Source organism: Jatropha curcas, chromosome 5, assembly GCF_041381405.1.
Source record: "Jatropha curcas cultivar XTBG-Jc1 chromosome 5, XTBG_Jcur_1.0, whole genome shotgun sequence".
Lineage (NCBI taxonomy): Eukaryota > Viridiplantae > Streptophyta > Magnoliopsida > Malpighiales > Euphorbiaceae > Jatropha > Jatropha curcas.
Window position 1 is genome coordinate 27,137,587 of NC_143155.1, and position 26,559 is coordinate 27,164,145.

The 26,559-nt window shown below is 35.3% G+C and overlaps 7 protein-coding genes and 1 non-coding gene across 9 annotated transcripts; 4 read left to right on the forward strand and 4 right to left on the reverse strand.

Moving 5' to 3' along the window:
• Nucleotides 1–1,373: 1,373 nt before the first annotated feature.
• Nucleotides 1,374–3,252, forward strand: GOLS1 (galactinol synthase 1). The gene is made up of 4 exons (XM_012227563.4): nt 1,374–1,829; nt 2,037–2,357; nt 2,458–2,592; nt 2,679–3,252. Exons 1-4 carry the CDS (start codon nt 1,500–1,502, stop codon nt 2,901–2,903), a joined length of 1,011 nt encoding a protein of 336 aa, XP_012082953.1. The 5' UTR covers nt 1,374–1,499; the 3' UTR covers nt 2,904–3,252.
• A 2,677-nt stretch (nt 3,253–5,929) lies between these two features.
• LOC105642661 (Pentatricopeptide repeat (PPR) superfamily protein) lies at nt 5,930–8,139 on the forward strand. Its single transcript, XM_012227564.4, has one exon. The coding sequence runs from the start codon at nt 6,112–6,114 to the stop codon at nt 7,597–7,599; it is 1,488 nt and encodes a 495-aa protein (XP_012082954.1). The 5' UTR covers nt 5,930–6,111; the 3' UTR covers nt 7,600–8,139.
• Nucleotides 8,140–9,144: 1,005 nt separating this feature from the next.
• LOC105642662 (pentatricopeptide repeat-containing protein At2g34370, mitochondrial) lies at nt 9,145–12,025 on the reverse strand. The gene is made up of 2 exons (XM_012227565.4): nt 9,785–12,025; nt 9,145–9,284 (listed from the first exon to the last, which is right to left on the reverse strand). The coding sequence occupies exon 1, from the start codon at nt 11,911–11,913 to the stop codon at nt 9,802–9,804; it is 2,112 nt and encodes a 703-aa protein (XP_012082955.1). The 5' UTR covers nt 11,914–12,025; the 3' UTR covers nt 9,145–9,284; nt 9,785–9,801.
• A 601-nt stretch (nt 12,026–12,626) lies between these two features.
• LOC105642664 (ADP-ribosylation factor) lies at nt 12,627–15,457 on the reverse strand. Of its 2 annotated transcripts, XM_012227566.3 has the most exons (7): nt 15,318–15,457; nt 14,339–14,496; nt 13,899–13,969; nt 13,496–13,615; nt 13,219–13,337; nt 13,049–13,130; nt 12,627–12,936 (listed from the first exon to the last, which is right to left on the reverse strand). In XM_012227566.3, the coding sequence occupies exons 2-7, from the start codon at nt 14,484–14,486 to the stop codon at nt 12,931–12,933; spliced, it is 546 nt and encodes a 181-aa protein (XP_012082956.1). In that variant the 5' UTR covers nt 14,487–14,496; nt 15,318–15,457; the 3' UTR covers nt 12,627–12,930. The 2 variants fall into 2 exon arrangements, with proteins under 2 accessions (XP_012082956.1, XP_089577397.1); XM_089721271.1 differs by having other exon boundaries at nt 12,878–13,130.
• A 1,088-nt stretch (nt 15,458–16,545) lies between these two features.
• GLB1 (nitrogen regulatory P-II-like protein) lies at nt 16,546–20,006 on the reverse strand. The gene is made up of 8 exons (XM_012227567.4): nt 19,726–20,006; nt 19,581–19,626; nt 19,382–19,409; nt 18,498–18,585; nt 18,165–18,232; nt 18,024–18,093; nt 16,877–16,912; nt 16,546–16,753 (listed from the first exon to the last, which is right to left on the reverse strand). The coding sequence occupies exons 1-8, from the start codon at nt 19,913–19,915 to the stop codon at nt 16,692–16,694; spliced, it is 588 nt and encodes a 195-aa protein (XP_012082957.1). The 5' UTR covers nt 19,916–20,006; the 3' UTR covers nt 16,546–16,691.
• Nucleotides 20,007–20,986: 980 nt separating this feature from the next.
• Nucleotides 20,987–22,560, forward strand: LOC105642666 (dihydroorotate dehydrogenase). The gene is made up of 3 exons (XM_012227568.4): nt 20,987–21,189; nt 21,582–21,656; nt 22,208–22,560. Exons 1-3 carry the CDS (start codon nt 21,031–21,033, stop codon nt 22,367–22,369), a joined length of 396 nt encoding a protein of 131 aa, XP_012082958.1. The 5' UTR covers nt 20,987–21,030; the 3' UTR covers nt 22,370–22,560.
• A 437-nt stretch (nt 22,561–22,997) lies between these two features.
• Nucleotides 22,998–23,070, reverse strand: TRNAF-GAA (transfer RNA phenylalanine (anticodon GAA)). Its single transcript has one exon. It is a non-coding gene; the product is annotated as a tRNA-Phe (tRNA).
• Nucleotides 23,071–24,653: 1,583 nt separating this feature from the next.
• LOC105642667 (GDSL esterase/lipase At1g09390) lies at nt 24,654–26,416 on the forward strand. Its single transcript, XM_012227570.4, has 5 exons — nt 24,654–24,996; nt 25,150–25,335; nt 25,441–25,598; nt 25,686–25,956; nt 26,037–26,416. The coding sequence occupies exons 1-5, from the start codon at nt 24,756–24,758 to the stop codon at nt 26,267–26,269; spliced, it is 1,089 nt and encodes a 362-aa protein (XP_012082960.1). The 5' UTR covers nt 24,654–24,755; the 3' UTR covers nt 26,270–26,416.
• The last annotated feature ends 143 nt before the right edge of the window (nt 26,417–26,559 follow it).

Here is a 26,559-nt window from a genome sequence, read left to right on the forward strand (position 1 = left end):
CCTTCTCCAAATAGGAATCTACGCAGTCACTCATTCTTTGTTGATTTTGTCCTTTATAACACGCAATGCTTGTAGAAAACATGACAATTCAATACAACTTCTCGGTTGGTCTTTTATTTTATTTTTTTGTAATTATGGGGTGTGGTTGAGGGTGGGTTTGTCCATTTCATGTCATTCCTATCCATCTTCAAGTATCCTAACGTTTCTAGCTGCTTGTTTTATCGATCTTTCGCCAACAAACAAACACTTCATGAAGGTTTTAGAGCATTTCCCACCATCCTCACCTTCTTCACCTTGTATTAACGGATTCACTTTTCTACTAATTACCGAAACGTGCAATTAATTGCAATTTCCATCAGAATAGTAATATAATTCAATTCCTGTAAAACACATTTATTTGGAGCTTTATACTCTACAATCCGAAGATGATAGACCCACTATTTTAAAAAAAAAAAATTTAATAATTTGTTAAATTTTTTTTAAATTTAATTTCCGTAATACTTATTAATTAAAAAGAAAAAAAAAATACTAATGTTTAATAGTTAGAGATATTCATAGCATGGATTGAGGCTAAATATACTGGACTCAAAAAGATTTAAGCATATACACAATATTTAAAAGGAATGGTCACCAAGGGTTTGAGAATTATTATTTTCATATTACGGCCCCATCGTATTACAATATTCATTTTGTTCGATCTTTAACGAGGCCAAAATCATCATTTGTTATTTTATTATTGTGATCGACGAAATTTTTGAAATCCGATGGATAACATGTTGTTCATTAAAATTGTTTTGGCGGAGTAAAACCATAAATAAAAGTTGATCTAAAACTATGGAAGTTGGTCGGATGTTGTCGTATGTTTTGATGGCATGTCGTGTGGTTTGAGGGAAATTTATTAACAAATGTGATTTTTTCCTTTTAAAAAAAGGTTATGACGTACTAAAACAGACGATCAGGATAAATCAAGGCGGTCTAGCAGTAATTTTCACGTTTGCTTATTTCTGGTTCCAAAATTACACTTTAATTATTTCCTAATTACACCTGAAAAGTACTTTTTGCCCAAAGTTTAAGGCAACCGTCCGAAAAAAGGTATCCGCCAATATTTCTATTCTTCAGTTCAATCCCGTGAACTGTACCGCGTCGCACCCGATTACTACCTAATTTTCAGAGTAGAGCCTCTTCTAGTGTGTTCTATCCAACTATTAATGTAGGCCCAGCTCCAGAACTTTCCAGGAAATGCCAACTTCACCGTTAGATCATATCACAGGGACACGTGTAAGGCACACAGCCCAATATCTATGGAAACTACATGATAATTTTCCTCTAATCTCTCCCCACGCTTACTTTGATCTCTCTTATTTAAACCTTCTACCTCCATCGTTCCCTCATTACCTCAGAACAAAGCCACCCAAGCACATACCTCCGCTCACAAGCATTCAGTCTCTCTCTGTCGAGTTCTCCTTTGATTCTTACTGCTCTTACCTCTCTCATCGATCATGGCTCCTGAGCTTGTTCAGGCTGCATTGAAACCTGCCGGATTCGCCAAACCAGCGAGTTTGCCCAGGCGAGCTTATGTCACTTTCTTGGCTGGCAATGGAGATTATATAAAAGGTGTGGTCGGGTTAGCCAAAGGTTTGCGGAAGGTGAAAACGGCTTACCCATTAGTGGTGGCCATTTTACCAGACGTTCCAGAGGAGCACAGGCGGATTCTTGAATCACAGGGCTGCATAGTACGAGAGATCGAACCCGTTTACCCTCCAGAGAATCAGACCCAGTTCGCTATGGCATATTACGTCATCAATTACTCCAAGCTTCGTATATGGGAGGTACGTACATTTCCCTACATCACACGTACATATGGACTTGAAGGTGTCTTGTTTTGTTACACGTCTCTTAATTGCCTTTTCTAATATCACACGTGTCTATCCAGAGAAATCTCCACATGTTTTGAGTACAATTTTTATGGCGGAAATGAATCTCTTGTTTGATTTCCATACGACTTTGTATTAATAGGTTTTTAAGTTGAAATGCAGTTTGTTGAGTACAGCAAGATGATATACTTGGACGGAGACATACAGGTATATGACAACATAGATCATCTGTTTGATTTGCCCGATGGATATTTCTACGCCGTAATGGACTGCTTCTGCGAGAAAACTTGGAGCCACACTCCACAGTACAAGATCGGTTACTGCCAGCAGTGCCCTGACAGAGTCAAGTGGCCTGCTGAATTGGGCCAGCCCCCAGCTCTGTATTTCAATGCTGGCATGTTTGTGTTTGAGCCCAGTATCTCTACATACCATGATCTTTTGAGGACGCTCAAGGTCACGACTCCTACCTCTTTTGCAGAGCAGGTATAATAGCATTTTCTTTCTTTAATACATCCATGTTTTGATCAGAGAAAGTCCAGATTTATTTACGATCTTTTAAAAATATGTATTTCGTGCTGGACAGGACTTCTTGAATATGTATTTTAAGGATATCTACAAGCCACTGCCTCTGGTTTACAATCTTGTTCTGGCAATGTTGTGGCGTCATCCGGAGAATGTGGAGCTTGACAAGGTCAAAGTCGTTCACTACTGTGCAGCGGTAAGTATTATGTTTTAACTGCAGAAACTTCAGTTTAGTAATGATTTTTGGTTGTCAGGAATAATTTGAATAATCGTTGCTTATAGGGCTCTAAGCCATGGAGATACACTGGCAAAGAGGAGAACATGCAGAGAGAAGACATAAAGATGCTGGTGAAGAAATGGTGGGACATTTATAATGATGAATCACTCGACTATAAGAAGGTTCCAGCTGCGGATGGTGATGCTGAGCCAGTGAACTTGCAGCCATTCATTGCAGCTCTTTCGGAAGCTGGTGCTGTTCAATACGTGACGGCCCCATCAGCTGCTTAAAGTTATATAGATTGCCGTAGAAGAAGGAAAAAAAAAAAAAAAAAAGCAAAGCCACTAATTGTAGACGTAGAAATGAGGATCACAAAAAAATTTTAAAAAAAGGGAAAAAAGGGGGGAAGAAAATGGTGGATTCCTTTTTAAAGGTGTTAGTGAATCTGAATCAGGTCTGTTGTCCTCGCGTCCTAGCAAGGAAAAACAGAGCAAGTCACGGGCGGATCCCATATATACACATATGTATTTATTTTTTTTTTTTTTTTAGGTTTTCGTATTAGAAATGCTGATTATCTGATTGTAATGGCTTGAACTATTGGTGAAATATCGAATATATATAGTTCATAGTTGTGTGTTATTTTCTCCATCCTTTTTTAATCTTTTGGCTTTTGTGGAACATAGCACGCTAGCTGCTCTTCCGGACTACGTACTGTGTGTTCTATTTCATATGTTTCTGACTGCAAAATTAATTCAATGCAGGAATCTCATCAACGGTCAAAATTTCCCCATTATCGAATTTAAGCGTCCGGATCCTTTATGGTTCGCGATGTCGAAACATGTAATCACGGGTGACCGTTGCAGTGCAACAATCTTTTGACCATTAAGCCACTTGACGTAATTTTTATTCCATTTAATGAACGATGCTATCTATCTTTGGGAAAAAAGAAATCACAGTGTTGAAATGGATTTAGTCTAATGATATTTTTGCTTTCAAACATTTGCTTTTGATTGGAAAAAAAAAAAGAAATGATACTATTCATATTTGATAGTTACTTATTTTGTAAGTAAAACAGCATTGCTTTCAAAATGTTGTAAGGGTTTTTTTTAAACATTACTTTCGATTATTATTTCAATGTGAGCATAAATTATTTTACCTGTATTAATAGATAGTGTGAAAAATAAAAAGAAAAGAATATGGCTTTTATTTTTAAAGTGATAAGATAATAAAAATTCTAAATGATTTGTATTAAGGGTGGCCATATTACGGTTTTTAGAACCGGAACTGGTGGTTTGGAACCGGTCCAAACCGGAATCAGTCCAAATTGATTCGGTTCTGGTTCCACCAGTTTTGGAACCGTGAACCAGCGATTCCAGTTCCTATCAAAACCGACGGTTATAGTTCTGTCTGAAACCGGCCGGAACCGTCCAAAATCGATCGGAACCGTCTGAAATCGGTCGCAAAATCAGCCGGAGAACCAGTCGGAATTCTCTATTTTGGAACCGTTGAGGAACCGAAACTAGAACCGGAACCGTTCGATTCTAAACCGTAATCGGAACCGTTAATTTTCGGTTTGGTTCCGGAACCGAAACCGGCGGTTTCGGAACCATGGCCACCTCTAATTTGTATTTGTGTTACATTTATAAAAATTATTAATTTCATAAAAATAATAACCAACAAAGTATTTTTTTTTAAATTAACACTATTTTTTATTTATAGTTATTTGAAAATATTAAAGGGTATTTAAAAATTTTAATTAATATTTGTTACATAACATGTTAAAGTAAAAAAAAAAAATCACTTTAAAAATTAATAGTATATATATATATATCATAATATATAATTATTATTTTACATTTTAATAGCAATGGCTATCAAAGGCCATTTAATTATTATTATTTTTATATTAGCTATAGACCTCACTTAATCAATACTCAGTGGTGATTTTTCTTCTTTTATTTCACATATTTTTATTGCATTGATCCGCGACACTATACAAATTTTCCGCCATTAGCAATAAAATAAGGTTTATCTAATACTTTAATTAATCTTACACTACAAAATTTTATGACATTGATCTGACACTTCGCTTGTCTCCACTGCCCTTGTTTAGCATTATGTGTATACTTGATTAATTAATTAGTTGGTCATAATAAAGTTAAGGCTACTAAATCATTTTCCCCAATATATCTTATTAATACTACTACTATAATTATTATTATTATTATATTTTGAATAGACCATCTATCTTATTTTTAATATATTGGAAAAACAAATTAAAAATAAAGTCAATATTAACATAACCAACTCAAAAAAAAATTTTGAGGCAAAGAATTATAACCAATTGGCTTTGCTAATATAAAATGTTGTATATGTGTTAAACACGCTTAATGCGAATAATAATAAATCCTCTTCAAATAAAAAGATGAAAAAAGAATACAAAGTTCAATCCCTGTCAAAATATGAATACTTTTCTCATATAATCATCAAATTATTGAAAATTCTCATAATAAAAACTATTTGAATTCTAGACATGTCACTTTCCACATTAATGATAGGACCAACCAAATCACGGATGATTGACAAATTAATAATGTTATTAAATGTAAAAATATTTACAAAATGAAAAATCCTATAGTTATGTGTCTTGTATTATATGATAACCGTAAAATAAATTATTTTAATAATTAATGAAAGTTTTATTCCTCATTAGAATGTAACCTATTTTAAAGTATGAACAAGATTAATACATTCTATAATATCAATTAACTTATTTAATGTTATTTAAATTTATCTATTATTTAAAAGGAGCTCACATTTTATCTTATTTTATTTTCTAACTTTGCATTTCAACATATTTCATCAATTTAGTGATAGTTGAAAGGAAAAAACTGTTTTTTTATTATATAGCTTGTTATGTTATTTATGATCATCAGGCATCTTATAAATTTGAAAAAAAAGCATATACATGAGCTTTATATTTGAGTCTTATTTTTTTTATATTGAGAATCAATTAATTCTTATCAATAATTAGTTATTTAATAATAATTAAATATGTCTGGTTTATTGGAGTGTTGTCCTGTGTCTTGAGCTTTTATATAGGATGTTCTGTGTTTTTATGGTAATTATTATTTAAGCAACATTACCATAAAAAAATATAAATTGTTGTGTTTCAATGTAAAATAACAAAATAATATGATATTTAGTGAAATTTTTGAAAGCACTATAAATTTTCTTTTTAAATTAAAAAAAAAATAATTTGGCAAAAACAAAACCACTTGCAATCCAATAGGGTCAATTAATTAACCCACTAAATCGGCAGTTTGGCAGCGCAAACTAAACAGAAATTCTTCCTGGTAAAACGGCGTCTGTTTCATCCCCTTTACTGCGTTTCTCCACTTAGAGCCAGTGTGAGCTCTGCTGGCGGCGCAATTCCAATCGAATTCTTACATTCAATTTCTCTAAGTCTAAGAAATTCAAGGGAAAATATAAAGAACAATGATTCTGAAGCCTCTCTCAATTTCGTCGAAATCGAGGTACGTTTCTAATAGCTCACTCTCTCGCTTCTTCTTTTGCACAAGCCCCGCCTCCCAAAACGACGAAGTCGAGGTCGTTTACCGCATCGTTACTAGCTCTTCCTCTACCCAAAACCTTAAACAATCATTAAGTTCAAGTGGGGTTTTTCTCTCTAATGATTTGATCGATAAAGTCCTGAAAAGGGTCAGGTTTGGCCATGGAAATCCATTGCAAGCACTTGAGTTCTTTAAATTCACTGCAAATAGAAAAGGGTTTTATCACACTTCGTATTCTTTGGATACTATGCTTTATATACTGGGTAGAAGCCGAAAGTTTGATCATATTTGGGATGTTTTAATTCAAATGAAGAAGAAAGATCCGTCTTTGATTTCTCCACGGACTGTGCAAGTGGTTTTGGGTAGAGTTGCTAAGTTGTGCTCTGTTAGGCAAACCGTGGAAACTTTTAGAAGGTTCAAAAAGTTGGTTCCTTTTTATGATACTAGTAGTTTTAATGCATTGTTAAGGACTTTGTGTCAGGAGAAGAGTATGCATGATGCTAGAAATGTGTATCATAGATTGAAGAAAGAGTTTACCCCAAATTTGCAGACTTTTAATATACTTTTATCAGGTTGGAAATCATCAGAGGAAGCAGAGTCATTCTTTGAGGAAATGAGGGAATTGGGTATTAAACCTGATGTTGTTTCGTATAATTCTTTAATTGATGTGTATTGTAAAGGTAGAGAGATGGAGAAGGCATACAAGATGGTTGAAAAGATGAGAGAGGAGGATATATCCCCAGATGTCATAACATATACTAGCATCATTGGTGGTTTGGGGTTGATTGGTCAACCGGATAAGGCCAGAGATGTGTTGAAGGAAATGAAGGAGTATGGATGTTACCCTGATGTTGCAGCATACAATGCTGCTATTAGGAACTATTGCATCGCAAGGAGGCTTGATTATGCTTCAAGTTTGATAGATGAGATGGCGAGCAAGGGTTTGAGTCCAAATGCAACTACTTATAATCTTTTCTTTAGGGTTTTTTATTGGTCAAATGACTTGACAAGGTCATGGAGTTTGTATAGGAAAATGATGGATGCTGGATGCTTGCCTAATACACAATCTTGTATGTTTCTGATAAGGTTGTTCAGAAGGCATGAAAAGGTAGAGATGGCACTGATGTTGTGGCATGACATGGTGGAGAAGGGTTTTGGATCCTATACTTTGGTATCCGATGTGTTGTTTGATTTACTTTGTGATATGGGGAAGTTGGTGGAAGCAGAGAAGTGTTTTCTGCAGATGATTGAGAAAGGACATAAACCAAGCAATGTTTCTTTCAGGAGGATCAAAGTCCTCATGGAATTGACAAACAAGCATGAAGCCCTTCAGAACATGCTGGAGAAGATGGCTATTTTTGGGTCTTCAATTCCAATTCCTGGAGGAGAAGAGCGCCTTAGTGAGACATTGTAGTGACTAGCAGTAACTATTTATTGCTTGAAAGTTGAAATTACTGTACTGTTGGAAAAGGGCCTCCACAGATGGCATAGCTGCATTGGTAGAGAGTGACAATTTCCCCCTTAGATGAACAGCATTCCGATGCAGCAATATGCAGTCAACAAATCTTTTTGTTGTCTTTGAAGTATGTTGCGCTTTTGCCTTGAAACACATTTTGCTTTTTTGCCGTGAAACACATTATGCGAGAGAAGGCGGAAGATGGTGGTCTTTTGGCACCACTACCAGCGAAAGATAGAAAGTTATATCCTCTATCTGCAGACGTCTAATTGGATTCTTGGTCCTGGAAAGAGATGAATCCCTTTACATTATTGTTATTTTGCTAATCAGTTTGTAATTGGGTTTGATCTTGTCTCTGTAAAATACAAAGCATTTGTTGCCAACATTTAGTTGACAACATTTAGTTGACAGTTTATCTGTCATCTTCTAAGTGGGCATCTGCTTTTCACATTTTAATCACTTCCTATTATTGGAGCATTCACTTGCTGATTGATTTGATCCTGAGCTACTTCAAATAACATCCTGATAAGAGGTTTTTAGCTTTCTTTGATTCAATCCCTTCGAAGTCTCATGAAGCTATAGAACTTGTATATCTGGTGTTTTCAAAGTTATGTTTGGGAGAAGAGGCAGTGCTCTTGAAATTCTTTCTTCTATTTTCTTTTTCTCCATTGTTAATTCGTTTCCATAAAGCAGAGGGCTGCAATGTTAATATGGCCGTTCCGTGAATGCTACTTTCTCTGCGGACTTCCATTTCAATTCTTTCCCATTGTTTCTAAAGTCCATCCCATTTCACTCGGGGAAAATTCATTTTCGAACCCCTAAACTTTTGGTGTTTTTTCGATTGAACCCCGCTATTCTTTTATTGTGCACTATCAAGTCCATAAGAAGTTCTCTTTTTGGTCCGTTCAGAAAGTGAGAATTGAAACTGGATATATACCTATAATAATATGGGGGATTTATGTGAGGACATCAATAGAAATTATAAATCAATTACTTCATGCATTGCAGTGTTTAATACAATGATAATTTTATAGTTTTTGAATTTTCTAATTGGAAAACTCAATGGGGATTCAGTAGCACGTTAAAGGCAAATCTCAAAAAATTTATCCACTAAAAAGTTAGGCCTTACTTCTATTTTCATCTTCAACATTCTCATAATGCCATCCAAGCATGGAAGGATCATAATAACTTGGCAATGAAGACAGTCACTGCGAAATTAGATTTCAGATTCTGTAATTCATAATCTGGTCACCCAAAAATTGATATAATATTAAATGTTTGGAAGTTCAAAAATACATAGACAAATGGCAATCAGCCATCTAAAAGTGGTATGATGTCTGCTATCTTATGATCTTCTCATCAATGTCATCATCCACGCAAGCATGGTAAATCTATTTAAAAAAAAAAAAAATTCCTTCATCCTTTTAACATAAGTTAATTGTGTTTGAACTGGTCAGGCCTAACTCTTCATTTCCCCCGAATCACTTTTGCCTTGTGATACAGCTAATGAATTCTCATTTACAGCCTCTATTCACGTGCGTGGAGTGTCCATGGATAGGTTGTGTAGTACATAGATTTTCTTGAAGAGAATATTTTTTCACTAATTCACTTTAAGTCTTTCTAGATCAACTTCAATGCACGACCTGCAAAGAAACAAATGATATATCAACACTAAGCAATGATATAACAATGATTGCCAGCTCATGTGCATAATTATCACAAGTTACTCGGTCAAGCAAATTAGAATTTATCAACTAGTATGAATGAGGGATTTTCTTCAAGGCTAGTCATAATTTACTGTAATCAATAAACGACTGGAAAGATTATAAGACTAAGATTATGGACCTTGTGCATCGTTATTGTTATTTTCTACAGATTCTTAGCAAGCACTTTTGTCAAACGAGTCTTAAATAATAAATAATGGATTAACAAGGGCAGCAATAAACCAACTAAACCTTCTCAAATATTTATTATTTGGGTGAGATAATCATGAGAAATCCAGCAATTGGCAGGTAAAAGATGTAAGAACGGAAAAGAAAGAACAAAAAAGAAACTGAAGGGTTAAAATGACTTGCATACACTTAATTTCTGACGTTTTTCAATTTTGAAAAGATAAGGATGAAGGGAATGAGAGTGAAAGCACCTTTCGTTTCATCCTTTTCACCAATAATCACGGCAAGAACACACCCCGTCTTTGAAATGATGGAACCTCTTGGCATCACGCATAATGAGTTCTCTTCCAACGATCTTTGAAATTATTTTCATTGCATTGTGGCAATCACCACAAACACGAAGGTTCTTTATCACTCGAATAGGTGAGCGAGCAGGACTGCTTAGAAGACCATAAGCAGCAGCAAGCCTCTCACTGTGAGCAAGAAGAGCATCTTCTTTCCCTTCCTGGTCAATGTCATGCAACACAAATCTCGTCTCCGGAATGTAACCAGCCTCTTTCATCTGAGTCCTTAAACCCCTAAGAATGGCATATATTTTATCATTTTCAGGATGTGAGGTATCCCCCGCGCGATATTCATGGACCCTGCTCCTTACTTCTAAAAGATTTTGACTTGATAGCTTTTTCTCTTTCTCTTTTGCAATGTCTGAAGCTTTTGCTGGTACAAAGCCTGCTGTAGATTGTGCATTCAATCGGGAGGGATCTAAAAGCCCAACAAGCTCAGCACAGCGATCCCCGAGCTCCAAGTTCCCATGAACTCGGCTAAGATTCATTAAGGTTACCCAAACATCTACACTTGGCTCCATTGGCATCTTTTCAATGAACTCCAAAGCTTCATCCAAATATCCAGTGCTTCCCAACATGTCCACAATGCTTACGTAGTGCTGCACTGATGGGACAATGCCATAATCCTTCATCATGGACTCGAAGTGCAACATTCCTTCATTAACATCACCTACATCACTACAAGCAGAAAACACCCCAATAAACATTTGTGCATCAGGTTTTGATCCTGCTCGTTTAAACTCACTGAACAGATCAATGGCATCCTCCCCAAGTCCATTCTTTGCAAGCCATGTGATCATAAGATGCCAAGACTCCAAATTGCGCTCCGACATTTTGTTAAAAACATCAAATGCACTGTCCATAGCACCACATTTCGCATACATCTCCATGATCTTGTTAGACATGCTGACACTCAAAGGGGACAACGATCTCAAAATATGGTCATGAATTGCTTTTGCTTCTTCTAAAGCCTTAAGCTCTCCACAAGCCTCTATCAACTGCAAAAAATGAGGCAAATCCACAGGAATTTGCTGCTCCTCTAATGAATGCAAAACTTGAACAGCTTCCTTCACTTTCTTTTCCTTGCAAAAATCATCAAGCTCTTTAAGAAAACCTCCGGATGGGCTACTTTCAGAAGAGACAGCCAAATGCCCATTAATTCTGGCATTGTTTTGTACTTGAGAAGTAGCCTCCATTACATTCTGAACACCATGGGATTTTGGCTGATATTGTCCAACATTCACATTCTGCTGATATTGGGCAGAATTAGGGTCATGCTGATACATACCAAGATTCCACATGCGATAACCACTGGAGCCAGGCTGAAATTGATTAACATTTTGAGTATTATTGCTATTCCAGCTTCTTTGTGAATCTGAAGGACGTTGCAAATCATGCCCAGTTGGGTTCTGTCTTATATCTCTAGGTTCAGGATGATAATACCCGTTAACATCCTGAAAATTAGCATTACCTCCATAAACTCCTTTGGGATGATCCTGTAAATTCTTTGAATTTGAAGCAGAAACCTCCCTATGGCTATGCTGAAACTCCCCAGTATCCACATAATGTCCGCCAAAATTACTATTCCTCTCAACTGGATTAGTCTGATTGACGCCCCTATTGCTTTCCCGGTAAGACCCACTAAAATTTTGGTAATCTACATCCAAATCTCTATGATTTTGCCCATAAGACCCAACAGAATTCCAATTCTTCGGACACTGATTGTTCCCTACAACATTTCCAGCGGCTTCCCTAAAACCCCAATTAGGGCTTAAGCCCTTCCCATTTTGTTTTTGAACTAACTCTAGAGGGTTTTGGGTCTCGCCACAGGAACCACCAGGGCTTTGGAAATGCTCATCAGAATTCTCAGAGTGGTTACCAACAGGGTTTTGAAACTCCGATCTTTGAGCTGCAGTGCTAAGATTTTTCGATAAAGCAAGGGTTTGGATTGAATTAGAGGAATTAATCGAAGAGCATACCTTGGACAAGGTTGTGATGGAATTGATTGTGAAAAGCGAGACTCTTCTTTTGGACATTGATCGCCAAAACTATGCTGCTTCAAATGCAGAGAAAGAAGGCGTTATTGGTTAACGGCAGCGGTGAAGGCGAAGAATTGCTCTTTGAACCCTATTGGGCTGATAAGGCAGCTGAGTTGGGCTTTTTCTTAATGGCGCGATGGACAATTAATGGCATGCATCACTCTGGACAGAAAGGGAATTTTTTTTATTCCAAATCAATATTAATTAATTTTTAAGTCCTTTTTTTATTTTTGCTAAAATGGCCTTCAACTTCATATTTAAACTTGTAAAGCTACTTTCAGATAAAAAGAAATGCAATCTTCGAAAAATGGCAACCATACTAACATAAGAGCTATTAACGGTAAAATTTGAATAATGGAGGATTGGCAGTAATAACCATGTCTTCATTCGATATAAACATAGGTTAAAAGAAAAAAAATTCAAGTCTTTTTTTTTTTTTTTATGAAAACAATTCAAGTCATTAGTTTCAAATCTCTCACTCTCTCTTTTGAAACTTAAACCTCGGCCCATTTTGTAATGTTCAAGTCCAATGGAGGAATGAGATTAAGCAAATAAGATAAATGTGATCACGTCAAGTTGCTAGGAAAACCGATTAACCTGATAAATGTGATCACGTCAAGTTCTTTTTGCCCCTTTACTTTTGCATAGCGACGTTAAGAAGTTATACCACTTAATCGAGCGTTACTGAAGGGTGGCAGGAGAGAAAAAAGGGACAAAAAAAAGAATCGCCCCACTAGAGAAGGAATGAAAAATGTCACAATATTCATTACATCGACAACGATTCTTGGAAAAAGAAACAAATATTGCTACTAGATGTCAACAACAATGGAAATATATGAATTATTCTGAAGCTACAGGAAAAAAATTGCAATGTTTGGACGAAAAATGACAAACACGGTTAAACAGGTACAGCCGCTAAAGGAGGCTTAAAAAAATTCAGAAGACAAAGGAGCACTATCAATTGTGTATTCCGGTACTTTGTTGCAATCAAAAACTCAAGAGTTACGCCATCACCTATGCCTGCAATTAAAGCAACAAAATTTAAGTACGAGTACATATCAGAACCATTGGTCGCTCCAGAAATTTCGTGCTATTTATTTATTTTGACAATGTGTCATAATTATATTTTTACCCTGTTTGCAATATTGTTTGAGAGCCAGTCCAGTCCCTCGTACAACCCTTCACCAGAAGTGGCACATGTGCTCTGGATGTACCTGCAATGCACAGCATGCATAAAGGATCAATGTGAGGGAAGAGTGTGCAATTTGAAGCAAGGGGATTTCGAGCTTTCATATATCTTACCAGTGGCGTTGGCGGAGAGAGTGAAGTCCAAGCTTATCAGTTATTTCAGCAGCATTCATTGCATTTGGAAGATCTTGCTTGTTTGCAAATACAAGCAGTACAGCATCTCTCAACTCATCCTGCAAGAAGGTAGTACTAGTATCAAGGGAAAAACATGCAGAAATAACAAATCAAATTCCAGCCAGATGTTGACACTTGATTGCAACTTTTTATAAATATACTGAAGTCATGTTTTATCTCAGAAAGACATTCATATATACTGGAGGCTTTTTGATACCTCATTCAACATCCTGTGTAGCTCATCCCTAGCTTCAACCACACGGTCCCTGTCATTGCTATCAACAACAAAAATAAGCCCTTGTGTGTTCTGGAAGTAATGTCTCCACAATGGTCGGATCTGAAATGATAAAAAAAAAAAGTGGAAACAATTAATGGCTTGAACTTCAAAATCTTTTAAAGGATGTGTGTAGCATTACAAGTTGAATACAGCTAGGCTAGCGACAGTGTTAGCTAAACAGATAGTACTGTAGATATAACATGAAACGTCTCAAAATATAAGCCATTGCATAAAGTCTTCCACTCGATAATCATGGGAGAAATGAAGTGCACAGTAATGTCCTTAATGCGACACAATTCACACTGCTATTTAGTTAATGGGCTCGATGATAAAATATACATACCTTGTCCTGGCCACCAACATCCCAGACAGTGAAACTTATGTTCTTGTACTCCACGGTCTCCACATTAAACCCTGGCCAAAAGATAAAAAAATTTAATTCCAAAAGAACGTAGTATGAGGGGAAAAGACAGGGAAAACTCCTTTCCCATTGACTGAATCAGAAATGTGATAAATAAAACAAGAAATCTATGTCAATTGGTAATGCTACTCAAGTGGTAACAAAATCAATGCAGCAGCAGCCACAAACATAATGTGGAGAATCTCACCACATATGCAGGTTCAGAAATTGAATGTAAAATTCTCATCAGAAAACAATTATTTATTTAAATATTTAAAACAAAGGCCATTTTGGTGAAATGTGAAAGGATCCATCAATTCCTATCTAAAATCCTATTATACATAGATAATAAACTAAAATAATTAGTATCATATCAAACTTACCAATGGTAGGAATGGTGGTGACAATCTCTCCAAGCTTGAGCTTGTAGAGAATGGTGGTCTTACCAGCAGCATCAAGACCCACCATCAGTATACGCATCTCTTTTTTCGCAAACAACCGGCTGAACAACTTGGTGAATGACAGCCCCATCTTTTCACACCTAGAGATGCCAGAAACCAAAAAAATCAAATCATTGATAGTCCAGCTCCAGCCAGCATTAATTCTATTATAAGTTTCCCAACGTAAACCAAACACAGGTAAGAATACTAGAAGAAAAATACCCATGTTCTTTCAATTGTCAAATCTTACAGCATTTTCATTAGTATGAATGTTCAAGAGTGCTGTAGCTTTTGAATTGCACATCATAAAAAACCTAATATTATGCGCCCTTAAAAGGTGAAATTTTGCAAAAAAGAATCACTATGTTCCATTAGCAAACAAATTGTGACAAACCAGCAGAAAAATAATAATATTGTTTAGACTACGATCCAAAATCATACAACAGATTGATTCACATTACTAATGAATCTGAAGCATCCTATAATGCAATCAAGAAAGTGCAAATTGCAAACAAAGGTTTCAAAAGAATGATAGCTTAAAACTTGAATTGGAGTTCATTTACTGGTAGATCAAGCACCAAATCGCATATATTACATCCATAGATGTCCAAATCTCAAGGATCATCAAATGATTTGGATCAAACAAACAAATGATAAAGCGAGACAAACAGAGATCCACATGTAACGATCAAAACACTAAACAATTGTCGAGATCAATCAATTAGAGTACACATTCCCGCTAGAAATCTTAACATCAGACGAAATGACAAACCAAACAGCTAAACAAACGAATCAAGAAACGGAACCTCAATTTAAGGTATTGAGCAGGAGATCAGATCAAAACGGAGATCAAATCTAATGTTCGAAATCTAAAAAGAAAAACAATGAGAGAATTGAGAATCGTTAAAAAGAATTAACTTGCCTGAGAGAGAGCCAAGAGCAAATGGGTAAGGAGAGATCTAACTCGTCACCAAATCAAAATTAAAATGAAGAGCTGTCCTTCACGGCAATATTTACTCGGTTTAAGAGAGAGTGCGTGTATTTATAGCACAGATTGCCAGATTGGGCGTTTTAACTGTAAAACGCGCCGTTATAGCGTGTTTCTGAGTCTCTGTGTACTGTTGGTTGGCCTGGTTACGGCGTTATGACGACGCTTTGGGCCTTTGGCCTGCATCGGAGAGCTTGGAGTTGGTGATTGCAATCTGTTTGGGGAAAAGTGACCTTGTTTCCAATTTAGGGATAGGGGCTTCCCGATCCCAAGATGCGATTATCCGTTTCATGTTTTCTTACTACTACCTTTGTTGCGTTAATTTGCACCTTTTTTTTTTTTTTTTTAATTTTCATAAGAATAAGAATTGAGCAAATAATTAAATTAGATTCATTCAAAATAAAATAAAATAAGAATAATTAATTAAGTTATTCTTTAATTAATTCTTAGGAGGATAATTAATTCTTTATAATTAAGAGAAATAAAATTTAGTGAAAATATTTAGAGAAGGATAAAATTATAATAAAATAAGTAATATTATGTTGATTTTATAAAAGCACCTGAAACAAAAAAGTGTCAAAATTAAAAGACAGTATTATTATTAAATGCAACACAACTATGTGAAAATGTTATCAAAAAGACTTGGCTAAATAAAAATAAAAATATCACTTACAAAAATTAAATCTTATAGAATTTAAAATAATTAAATCCAATATAGTAATTGTTTATTTTAAATTTATAAATTTAATTAAATTTTAAAAATTAATTGCATGCAGATAATAAACTTTCATTTCCACAAATAGGATATTAAAAATATTTAAAACTTAAAATGTCGGCCGTTAGTAAAATAATAGCCCAATATGTTTTCCACCTTTCCAGTTATTATACAGCAAAAGAGTTTTGATAAATTGAATAATGAGTCCACATTTCACCTCTCCAGTAGTGGTCCCTTTAGAAACTATACTTTGGAAGCCACCAGCAAGGTTCATAATCCATCCATGCCTAGGTTAAATGATATAGAACATGCTGTGTTGGGTGTACAATGAGACAGCTAAGCCAACTCTCCCTTTCATCTGAGGTCTAACCATAGACCGATAGAAATTAAACCTAACCTCGTTCAACCCATCAAACCGACCAAACACAGGGTAATAGATTTCTAGCATTGACTGAGAATAAATCAGCTTTCCTTTTATCGGCAATTATTTCATCACATTAAAATGTATACAGTAACCTAAAAAGAAAAGATGTGGCTTAGTTAGACAAGCTTTCTAAAAAGAAACACAGATGCTAATCTTGCATTTGAACTAGTTATGCAGAAATCATGTCAGATCGCCCTCCTGTCATCCTTTCAGCTTTCTCTCCTCGCTCACCTGAAAATTGCACATTAAAAAGGTTGCTCTAGTAAGTGTGAAACTACTTTTGCTGCTTCAAAGTTCAAGGTACCTAAATAAAATAGAACTGAGTTCTTTATTGATAAAATTCTAGTATATTACCAGTGCGCACTCTTATTATATCTGAAACAGGAACCACTGCATAAACAAGGAAACAACATGAGAAATTTGGTGATATATGTCAGCTTTCTACTAATTCAAATGTGAAGTTAAAGTTCAAGATTTATATATAGATATTGGCACCATAACTGCCTAAGGTGCGGCTGAATTAATCACGAAGTAGAAGCCATGACCACAATAGTTTGGTCTTCACTAATAGAAAATGGCTATATGACTTTCTTCCACAATGCTAACTGCCTAACTTAGCATCTCAAAGTTTACAATTAAATAGCTTAGTGCATACAAGGGAGTTCATAAGAAGCTTATTATGCAGCTACATGTTCGGACCAGATGGCATAACTGACCTATGTTTGCTATTGGTGACCTGCTAGTGGTCCAATGAGTCTCCAGTTAACTACCACAATATTCATGCTACAAGTAAGACGTTACAAATAAAGAAAACTCTAATACATTTTTTCTCAGCTAACTTCAACTCAAAGCTATTAATTATGGATAGAGTGCAACTACAAACAGATAGCACAGTCAGACATTTCAAGCTAACACAAATATGCCGTAGGGAACACAGAATTACTCATTAAGCCACCATTGTCAACATAATTTTAGGAATACAAGTCAGAAGTATGTGCAGGTGCACACATATATATGGAGAGTAGGGGTGTGCAGTCTGGCAGTTCGGTTCAGTAACCAAATTCATTTTTATTGAAACCGAACCACAATCAAGTAAGTTCAGAACTGAACCAGTATCTTCAGTTCAGTTTTAGACAGAAATTACTTATTTTATTATAACCAAACCAAAAACTGAAACCAAAGTCATATAAGATATAAACCAAAACCAAAACCAAAACCGATAAACCTAATAACAAAACCAAATCAGTTTGGTTCAGTTTTCAGTTTTTACCAAACTTTGCTCGCCCCAAACAGAAAGAGAAGACCTCAAAACAAGTCCCAGGAAAAAAGTAATTTAAATATTTCAAATAGCAAAAAGTGCTGCTTGTGGCATATTCCTAACATAGTTATGCAGAAAATATATAACTAACATCTACTTTATATTAGAGCTTTGAGATGGGAAGGAATTGAAGGATCATGCAATCTATTACTTAAAGAGTAATAAAGAAGTAAGTGATCTTACAGAAAATCTTGCCATCTCCAATCTCTCCTGTTCTTCCCTCCTCAATGATCTTTTCTATCACGGGTTCAACCTAAGAATGATGTAACTATTAGTACTAAAGTTACCACAAAATTACATCTTGACACTCCATATTATGCATACCTGGTCTTTGCTCACCACAATCTCCATCTTAACTTTAGCAACAAACTTGTCTTCAGAAAATTCTGAGCCTGCAGCACCATAAGCAATAATTACAAAAAGAATACTATGGTTAGTTATTCAACTTGTTCACATTGATCATTATAATGTATTGCATTAAAAAGAGATTAGCTGTGTAAAACAAAAAATGAAATATTGCATTGAAAAGAGATTAGCTGTGTAAAACAAAAAATGAAAACATGAAACATTCTGCAATCAACTAAACAGATTTTCAGAAAAAAACACTTAGCCATGAAAAGAAGAAACTTTTGACAGTTCCACAACTAAAGAGCTTACCACCATGCCTCTCTGTTGAACCTCCTTGAGCGCCAAAACCTCGAACATCAGAAACAGTAACACCTCGGATACCAATTTTCAGCAGAGCCTTTATTTTTTATAACATAAATAAAAATTAGTGCTGGCACTAAGCAACCTGATGTCTAATAAATATGACAGCCTTCAGAAATTCAACAATTACGTATGTTTATATGTGTAGGTCAATGATGGTTAAATGATATGAACCACAGCCTGACAGAAATCAGCACAAATGACCTTGACTGGTGAAAATAATAAATAATCTTACATTTTAGGGGTGTAGAAACAACTGGATTCTCTTCCTACTTGTGACTATAAACTAAAGCTATCCACACATGGTTACATAAATTAATATGCTCTATTAAGCTGCTTAATCCACCAACCGACTAGTATCATCTATAAAGGTCTTGCAAGTTGCAATGCTTAATAGCTTCAACTTGTCAAAGTAGGAATATTAAGAAGCATAATGAATAAAATGAGCTAATTATTCTATTTGCAGTGGCAATGTTAACAATCGCATAATTTAGACATCTGTCACTAACCAAAGACATTCTGGAAATGAGATCAATATATTCCCTTTGATTATATCCATTCCATCAAGGGTTTTAGTAAGAAATGTCAAATGTTAATTACTGCCTTCATTGAATCCTGCTATTGCTATGCAAATGTGCTAAATGCACAAGAAATGTAGTTAAAGATATCCGATGACAAGCTGGGAATTAACTGGTAACCCAAAACAGCTTTTGCATGCATAATGAAGTCCAAATATGAGGGGCACAACTATTAATCTTGCAAGAAATTTAGAAGCTATTTACTGCATTATCTAAAGCACGCATAAAACCATTCAGAAATTCATTAGCTCTTACCGACGAAACTCGCGTGACCCGCCAGGGCCTATGCCGTCCCAAATCCAGCAACACAGTGGAAAGATGGAAACAGAATTAGAGACACTATGCTCAATAAACTCAAGCTCGTTTAACGGCAAAGAGCCATGATGGAGGAAAATATGACTCAAAAAAGTTTTCCAAGAACGAAGTCAAAGATAAAAACTGATAAAAGAAAAACCTGAGAATTGCTTCCACTTTGTAGAATTTAGCATCCGGTATATACTCTGCGAACAATCAAATACAAAAATAATTAAGTATTTTAAATACCCATCCGTGTTGTCTCTAAGTCAAAGACCCAAAAAACAAAAAAGGAAAAGCCATACCAGGGGAGCTTTGAGCTCTTACTACAGGGACAATGGGTGCATCTTTTACGTGCTTTGTGGTCGTGTTAAACTGAGGAAAAAGGGAATCGCCACGCTTTGGACGAACTGAAGTGGAAACAAAAGGAGGGAATTCTTTCCTGAAATGAAAATGGAGCGGAGTGAGCAAGCTCAGTTTCGCCGTAGTGGCCATTTAATTGAATATCAGAAAGGAAACCGGAAAACTTGGGTAGTCTCTCACTCTCTCTTGTACTACCGACCAAAATGAGGACAAGGGGGCAGCACTACCTCGCAAATAACGTCCCATGTACGCGTGGAATCAAATGCTTTAAGTAGAGATGGGCTCCACTCCATTGGGCTCATCGCCCAACACCCTATTTGTCCGCCAATTAAAATGAGACAGCTTATGGGCCCATATTTTTTATTTTTGCCTATTCATTGTAGAACTATATATTTAATTTAAATAATTTTTTTAATTATTTTAAAAATATAAAACTAAAATAAAAATTGATAATATTGAACAAACCATAATATTTTAATAAATTGGTTTATTTGGCAAAAGTCAGCTCATTAAATTGGGTAATGGCCCATGAACTTGGACCTGGATTTTTATAATGGGCCTACAGTGGGTGGATTTAAGCCCAATAAACTGGGTTTGAATTTACAATGGGCCAAAAATTGGGCTCAATTTTGATAAATGAGCCTGTGTGGCTCATAGTACGCCCAAATATTGGGCCTGGATTGCATAAATGGGCCGAAACATTTGTGCCTGAAATTATAATGGGCCTTAATGGGCCTGAATGGCCCAAAATGGGCCGGTAAATGGGCCCAAAATTTGGGCTGAAAATATATAATGGGCCCAATATATTGGGCCTTAAATGGGTCTGCGTAGCCGAAGTGGGAACAACCGAATGGGCCTGGTTTCCGTAGATGGGCCGGAAATTTGAGCCTGGAAAATTGTAATGAGCCCAGCATATTGGCTTAATTTCCGAAATGGGCCTCCGTTGGCCCAAATTATTGGCCCTAAATTTATAAATGGGCGAAGATAATTGGGCCGAAATTTCACAACGGGTCCAGATATTTGGGCCTGAGTTTGTTTTAATGAGCCTGCAAAACATTTATTGGGCTCACACTATTAACTTCGATTGATTTCTTCTATGAAAGCCCAACCATTACTTTGACAAGTGGCCCGGCCTTGTTAAGTTCGAATAAGCCCATTTCTGGTTTGACGCGTGGATTTTTTTGTTAATCCGTGCGTCTGAATTCTGATTAACTTTTGTTTGTTGAAGTGGCCAGCCGCGCTTGAAGATGGCTGCGAAGGAGGAAGCGAGTGGGAGTGAAGGCGAAAAGTACGTTTACAGGATTAGTACAGCTAAGGAGTGGGAAGATTTGCAGAAACATGGATCCGTCTATGGTGGAGATCTTGACCGATCTTCTGGTTTCATCCACCTCAGCAAGCGCGACCAGGTTCCCTCTATTTCTCTCTTTCGTTCTTGCTCTTCAATTACTTCAGTAATCCAACTTAGAAACTGATGGTTGGACCTTCCAATCCTAGGCACAATCATCTAAATGAAACAACTGCCAAATCTCTTCATCCGAAATGCCTGGGTTTATTTACTCTTACAATTATGAAAAGTTACAAAGAAATATTCTATGGATAGTAAAGCAGCAAATTTTCTATCTCAAGATTGAAAGATTTTAATTTTAGAGCCACTGGAGTAGAATTCTGGGGCTTGAGGTGATACCTATTCAGTATCTCAAACGTACCTTCTAAAGATTTTTTTTTTCCCAAGGATTCTTTTGAGTTTCTTGTAAAGGGCAGGCTGTCTTAATACCATCAATTGGCATTTTATTTGCAGGTTCAATCAACATTACAGAACTTCTTCCTCAACACTACTACAGAGTTGTACCTGCTTCAAATTGATGCTAAAAAGGTATGCATTTTATGACTTTAAATCGATTTTGCTGGTTTTACTTGAATTACACGCCAATTTGGTTAAATAGCTTAAGTTTTGTTTCAAAGGCAGTAATAGGAGAAACATGTCTGGCTAAGCTTTTAACAAATCTTGTGTCATGTTTTGAATACCAAAGTTTTACTCCAGATTATGCTAGAAAATATGTACTTCATGACTTTGTGTTATATTTCTTTGTCGGTCACTCTGAATTCTTGATAGTTACTTCCAAACACCCCAGAGAACTGTGACTTGAAGCTGCTGATGAATGGACGGTAGGCTAAAAAGCTAACAAGTAGAATTAAGAAGGGACTAAAATGGGCTTGCTATATGAAAGGATGGAATGATAACATGTGCTGTCTTATAAGTCTTGACATTTAGCACATTCTACTGCTGAGAAATGTATATTTCCAATTGGTTTATGGAATGACAAGGTATTAATGGCCATTAATTGACAGTGTTCAATTCTGAAGTTTCGTAGTTTCAGTTCCCTGCTAAAACATGGTAAATGACAATGTGTGTATTTTTTGCAGCTTGGGAAAGGATTGATATATGAAGTTGTGGATGGCAATAACAGCTTCCCTCATTTTTATGGCCCCTCTCGAAGTTTCAGTCCTCTCCCTTTAGACACAGTTATAAAAGCAGAGAAGATTTCCCTATCAGATGGACAATTCAGTTGTAGTCTGCTGAATTGATATTTTCCAATGTGATTTTGAAAACATCAACATGCAGTCATTTTGATGAACTGTTTGGAAAGAAGTTCAAACTTATGTCGAGATAATTTATTGCCTCCTAACCATAATGTGCCAAGTGAAACAGTTGCAAATGGTGATATACGACTATAAAGAGGCAAAATGAGTTGCAAACATTCTTTGTTATGACTTTATTTTGCCATGTTTGCCCTTTTAACTTTTAACATAAAATTTTTTTGTTCATATTATTTATATATAAACGAATAAGGAATAAAAGCAAAAGAATCTTGTGACCCTTTCAACATATGAAAAAAGTAATGAAACTCAATAATATTAGTTTATTAATTATTTGATATATATAAACTTAACTTCGGAATATTTATATAATAGTTATCGCATTTTACTAGAAGATTTAAGAGTTATTCATGTTAATTTCAATAGCAACGAGATAAAATAAAGTATTGTATTCTTCTAAATTTTGATCAAATTCAAGAGAAAGGTAAATACATACGAATAGAAGTTTAATAATAACAAATTAAACGTAATTAAAACAAAAATATAAAGGCCTTTCAAATGAATAATTTTAATTCTACTCAATACAAATAAATATTATATGAAAGACAAAAAAATATGCGGTGAGCGTGGATCGAACACGCGACCTTCAGATCTTCAGTCTGACGCTCTCCCAACTGAGCTATCCCCGCTTGATGGTTTTTTTTAACAAACAATTGATAAAAGTTAAAGGCATCGACGACGGATGAAAATTGCGGGCACAGGGAGACTTTATAGAGAAAAGCGACAAGTTTGGGGAGGAATATGACCCAGAAAGAGATTTTAAGGCTCTATTTTTTTTATACGTTTCGTGGAAAAAAGGACCTAGCAAGAGGAAACAAAGAGATAACCCATTAAACCGGTATGAGCAAGAAAAGACTGCAAATTTCAGGTAAGAATTTATTGGTAATAATGCTAAGCACCAAGCGGTTTCTGCATCTGTTATTTAATATTTATACTTTGCCTTTTTCCATATATTTATTTGAGTTATATAAATGAATTAAGTAAACAAAATATTATACTACTGTTTGCTTTTTATGTTTTTTGACAAAACTTATGAAAGTGATCAGGAAATAGGCCAAACCAAATAAGATTAATTACCTTTTTTTCCTCTATTATCTATTATCTGTATGTTTATCTTTTCTTTTAGTCCTAACGCAGTTGCATTAGGTAGAAACATTATGAGGAACCCACTCAATTATGGTGTCTCTACTTATCCCACTTGAAAGTTCTAATATGGATTTTGCTTTTAATAATCATAATATATATTGATGAACGATTTTATTCCCGTACTCATCATGGTTTGTCATATTTTTTTTAATTCAATGATATATATAAATTTTAAAATTTTATCTTTATAATACTCTCAAATTTTCAAATTTTATCTTTATAATACTCTCAAATTTTCGAAAAGTTTATCGTTACCTCTATAATTGTAATTTTTGATAGGAATCAAACATCTGATAGTTGATAGGTACAAATTTTATATAGATCTCTCAATTTTTGAAGTGTCACGTGGATAAAACCGTAAAAGTTGAAAGGAAATTTTTATGTATGGGGCCATTGTCAATCCTAAAATGGTGATTCTGATGTACGTACATTTTCAACAGCTAGCATTCACAAGCCAAAACTTTGTTACATTAATGCTCTCTCTGCCCTAGAATTTGTTTCTTATGAGCACAAGCTTGTTCACGGGCTTCAGTTTTATCAAAGCATTGGAAATCATTCACCAAATAAGCCAAAGATCATATAAATAATGGCTTAGGTAGTTGCTCATTCTGTCGTGGACACACCTTTGCATGCAGTTGTTTCCAACTTTGATTCACCCACAGTTTTTCTCTAAATGCAACCACCAAATGCATTTTGGATTTTTTCTTTATTGTTTTTTTCATATTCTTTGGTAATTAATTAGTGTAGGTTTGTTATTTTCACTTAGATTAGATTAAGGTTGCTTAACTCTAAGCATTGTCTGTGGTACAAATAAATTAATTTATTATAAGTATTTGTTATGAAAATAAACTTACACCAATAATATGAAAATAAGCCATTTTCCCCTGCATTTTATGATGCCTAAATACCAATTTTGCAAATGTAGATTTTGCTTAGACTGTAATATTTCAAATGTTTATTGAAACAAATTGACGCAGTAACATTTTGCTATTATACTCTTTTGCTTACCTTGTAAATATTTATTTTGCTTATTTATACTATTATCATTTATAACAAACTGTACCATCACATAATTGAAATTATACGCATTTGTACCCTCATGTTACCGTTGTTTGGTATATATAAGTACAGCTACTAGCAATTCTCTTACCAGAAGCCAAGTAAAAAAATGGATGAAAGTCTAACAAAAGTTCCTTTCTTCCTTACTGTTGTCTTTTGCTTCCTTCCCTTGTATGTTCAGTCGCAGTGCAAAAAAAATCCGGTAGTGTTCACCTTTGGAGACTCCAATACCGACACCGGTGCATATTTTTCCGGCTTGGGTATGCTTTTTGGAGCTCCCAACGGACGTACATACTTCAATAAGCCATCTGGCCGGTTGTCGGACGGACGTTTAGTCATTGATTTCCTATGTAAGTTGAAATTAACATGTGCATCATTTATAGTATAGAACTGCAATTCTAATGTTTTATGCCTATGAAGTCATCATTAGTGATAAAATTTGCTCATAAATGGATTATTTATTCAAAATGAATAAACTTTTATTACGGTGGTGTGTTTTGCAGGTGAAAGTTTGAACATTAATTACTTAACACCATATCTTCAACCCCTGGGGCCTAATTTCAAGTATGGAGTTAATTTTGCCTTTAGTGGTGCAGCCACTTCTCCTAGATTTAAACCTTTTAGCTTGGACGTTCAAATTCTTCAGTTCATTCACTTCCGAACTCGCTCTCCTGACCTATTATCACAAGGTACTATTATAGTAAAGAAAATTATTAAATTCAAATAAAAGAAAAAAAAAAAAAAAAACCATGCATATATATAATTCATTTCTTTTATTTTTACTTTGATTTTAGGATACAAAGACTTGATCAGTGAGGAAGACTTCGAAGATGCACTGTACATATTTGACATTGGACAGAACGATTTGGCTGCTTCATTTGAATATCTTTCACATGAAGAAGTTATGAGAAAAATCCCATCTATTATTGAAGAAATAGACTACGCTATCCAGGTGAATTTTGATATATATATTTCAAGTTTCAACCTAAATTTCTAGTCACATGATAGGAAAAAAAATGAAATTTCAAATATTTGATAGGATATATATGATCATGGAGGGAGGAACTTCTGGGTACACAACACAGGGCCATTAGGTTGTTTGCCTCGAATACTTAGCATAACTGAGAAGACTGCTAGCGATTTTGACGAACATGGTTGCCTTCAGCCTATTAATAATGCTGCTAAGGAATTTAATCAGCAGTTGCACGATTTATGCGTACAACTTAGAACTGAATTAGAAGATAGCAGTATTGTATATGTGGACATGTATTCCATCAAATACGATCTATTCGCCAATCCCGCTACTTATGGTAAGTGTTCAGAACCCATTTTTTATAATTGCAGATAAATTTATGTTGATGAACGTTCTTGGAATGGTGATCTCTTGCAGGGTTTGTGAATCCATTAATGGCGTGCTGTGGGTATGGTGGAGCACCATACAACTATAATCGCAATATAACATGTGGGAAAAGTGGGCATAATGTGTGTGGTGAAGGATCAAAATACATAAACTGGGATGGAGTTCACTACACAGAAGCTGCCAATGCAATTGTGGCATCCAAAATACTCTCTAGCAATTACTCTTCTCCTCAAACCAACTTTAATTTCTTTTGTAATACATGAAAAGGATTGTAAACCTTCTTCCTCTTATTGTAGCTTATACTTTCTGAAATCTTCCTTTTGTAATAACAAATAATTTCCGCATTGTAATAAAAAAAAAAAAAAAAAATACTAAAGATGAGTTCAAATATCTTTAACTTTGAGTTGAAACCTTTGGACTGGATCAAGCTTAAGCCTAGAATAAAATTGGGCAATGAATACGAAAGCCCGGCCCATTAAATGAGATGCATTGATTGGTTAGTCACATTTTGGTAAGTAGTCCAGCCGGTAGCCGAGTAGACTGATAGTCAACG

Excerpts from the sequence above, each read along its gene's own strand:
- LOC105642664 (XM_089721271.1), bottom strand. The coding sequence starts at position 14,486 with ATGGGGCTGTCATTCACCAAGTTGTTCAGCCGGTTGTTTGCGAAAAAA. Across the intron at positions 13,616-13,898 it reads ATGTTGGTGGCCAGGACAAG|ATCCGACCATTGTGGAGACA; the intron begins GTATGTATATTT and ends TTATCATTTCAG. Across the intron at positions 13,338-13,495 it reads TACACAGGATGTTGAATGAG|GATGAGTTGAGAGATGCTGT; the intron begins GTATCAAAAAGC and ends ACCTTCTTGCAG.
- GLB1 (XM_012227567.4), bottom strand. The coding sequence starts at position 19,915 with ATGGCCACTACGGCGAAACTGAGCTTGCTCACTCCGCTCCATTTTCAT. Across the intron at positions 19,627-19,725 it reads AAGAGCTCAAAGCTCCCCTG|AGTATATACCGGATGCTAAA; the intron begins GTATGGCTTTTC and ends GATTGTTCGCAG. Across the intron at positions 19,410-19,580 it reads AAAGTGGAAGCAATTCTCAG|GCCCTGGCGGGTCACGCGAG; the intron begins GTTTTTCTTTTA and ends GGGACGGCATAG.
- LOC105642667 (XM_012227570.4), top strand. The coding sequence starts at position 24,756 with ATGGATGAAAGTCTAACAAAAGTTCCTTTCTTCCTTACTGTTGTCTTT. Across the intron at positions 25,336-25,440 it reads TCCTGACCTATTATCACAAG|GATACAAAGACTTGATCAGT; the intron begins GTACTATTATAG and ends CTTTGATTTTAG. Across the intron at positions 25,599-25,685 it reads AAATAGACTACGCTATCCAG|GATATATATGATCATGGAGG; the intron begins GTGAATTTTGAT and ends AATATTTGATAG.
- LOC105642661 (XM_012227564.4), top strand. The coding sequence starts at position 6,112 with ATGATTCTGAAGCCTCTCTCAATTTCGTCGAAATCGAGGTACGTTTCT.
- LOC105642666 (XM_012227568.4), top strand. The coding sequence starts at position 21,031 with ATGGCTGCGAAGGAGGAAGCGAGTGGGAGTGAAGGCGAAAAGTACGTT. Across the intron at positions 21,190-21,581 it reads ACCTCAGCAAGCGCGACCAG|GTTCAATCAACATTACAGAA; the intron begins GTTCCCTCTATT and ends TTTTATTTGCAG. Across the intron at positions 21,657-22,207 it reads TTCAAATTGATGCTAAAAAG|CTTGGGAAAGGATTGATATA; the intron begins GTATGCATTTTA and ends TATTTTTTGCAG.
- LOC105642662 (XM_012227565.4), bottom strand. The coding sequence starts at position 11,913 with ATGTCCAAAAGAAGAGTCTCGCTTTTCACAATCAATTCCATCACAACC.
- GOLS1 (XM_012227563.4), top strand. The coding sequence starts at position 1,500 with ATGGCTCCTGAGCTTGTTCAGGCTGCATTGAAACCTGCCGGATTCGCC. Across the intron at positions 1,830-2,036 it reads CCAAGCTTCGTATATGGGAG|TTTGTTGAGTACAGCAAGAT; the intron begins GTACGTACATTT and ends GTTGAAATGCAG. Across the intron at positions 2,593-2,678 it reads TCGTTCACTACTGTGCAGCG|GGCTCTAAGCCATGGAGATA; the intron begins GTAAGTATTATG and ends CGTTGCTTATAG.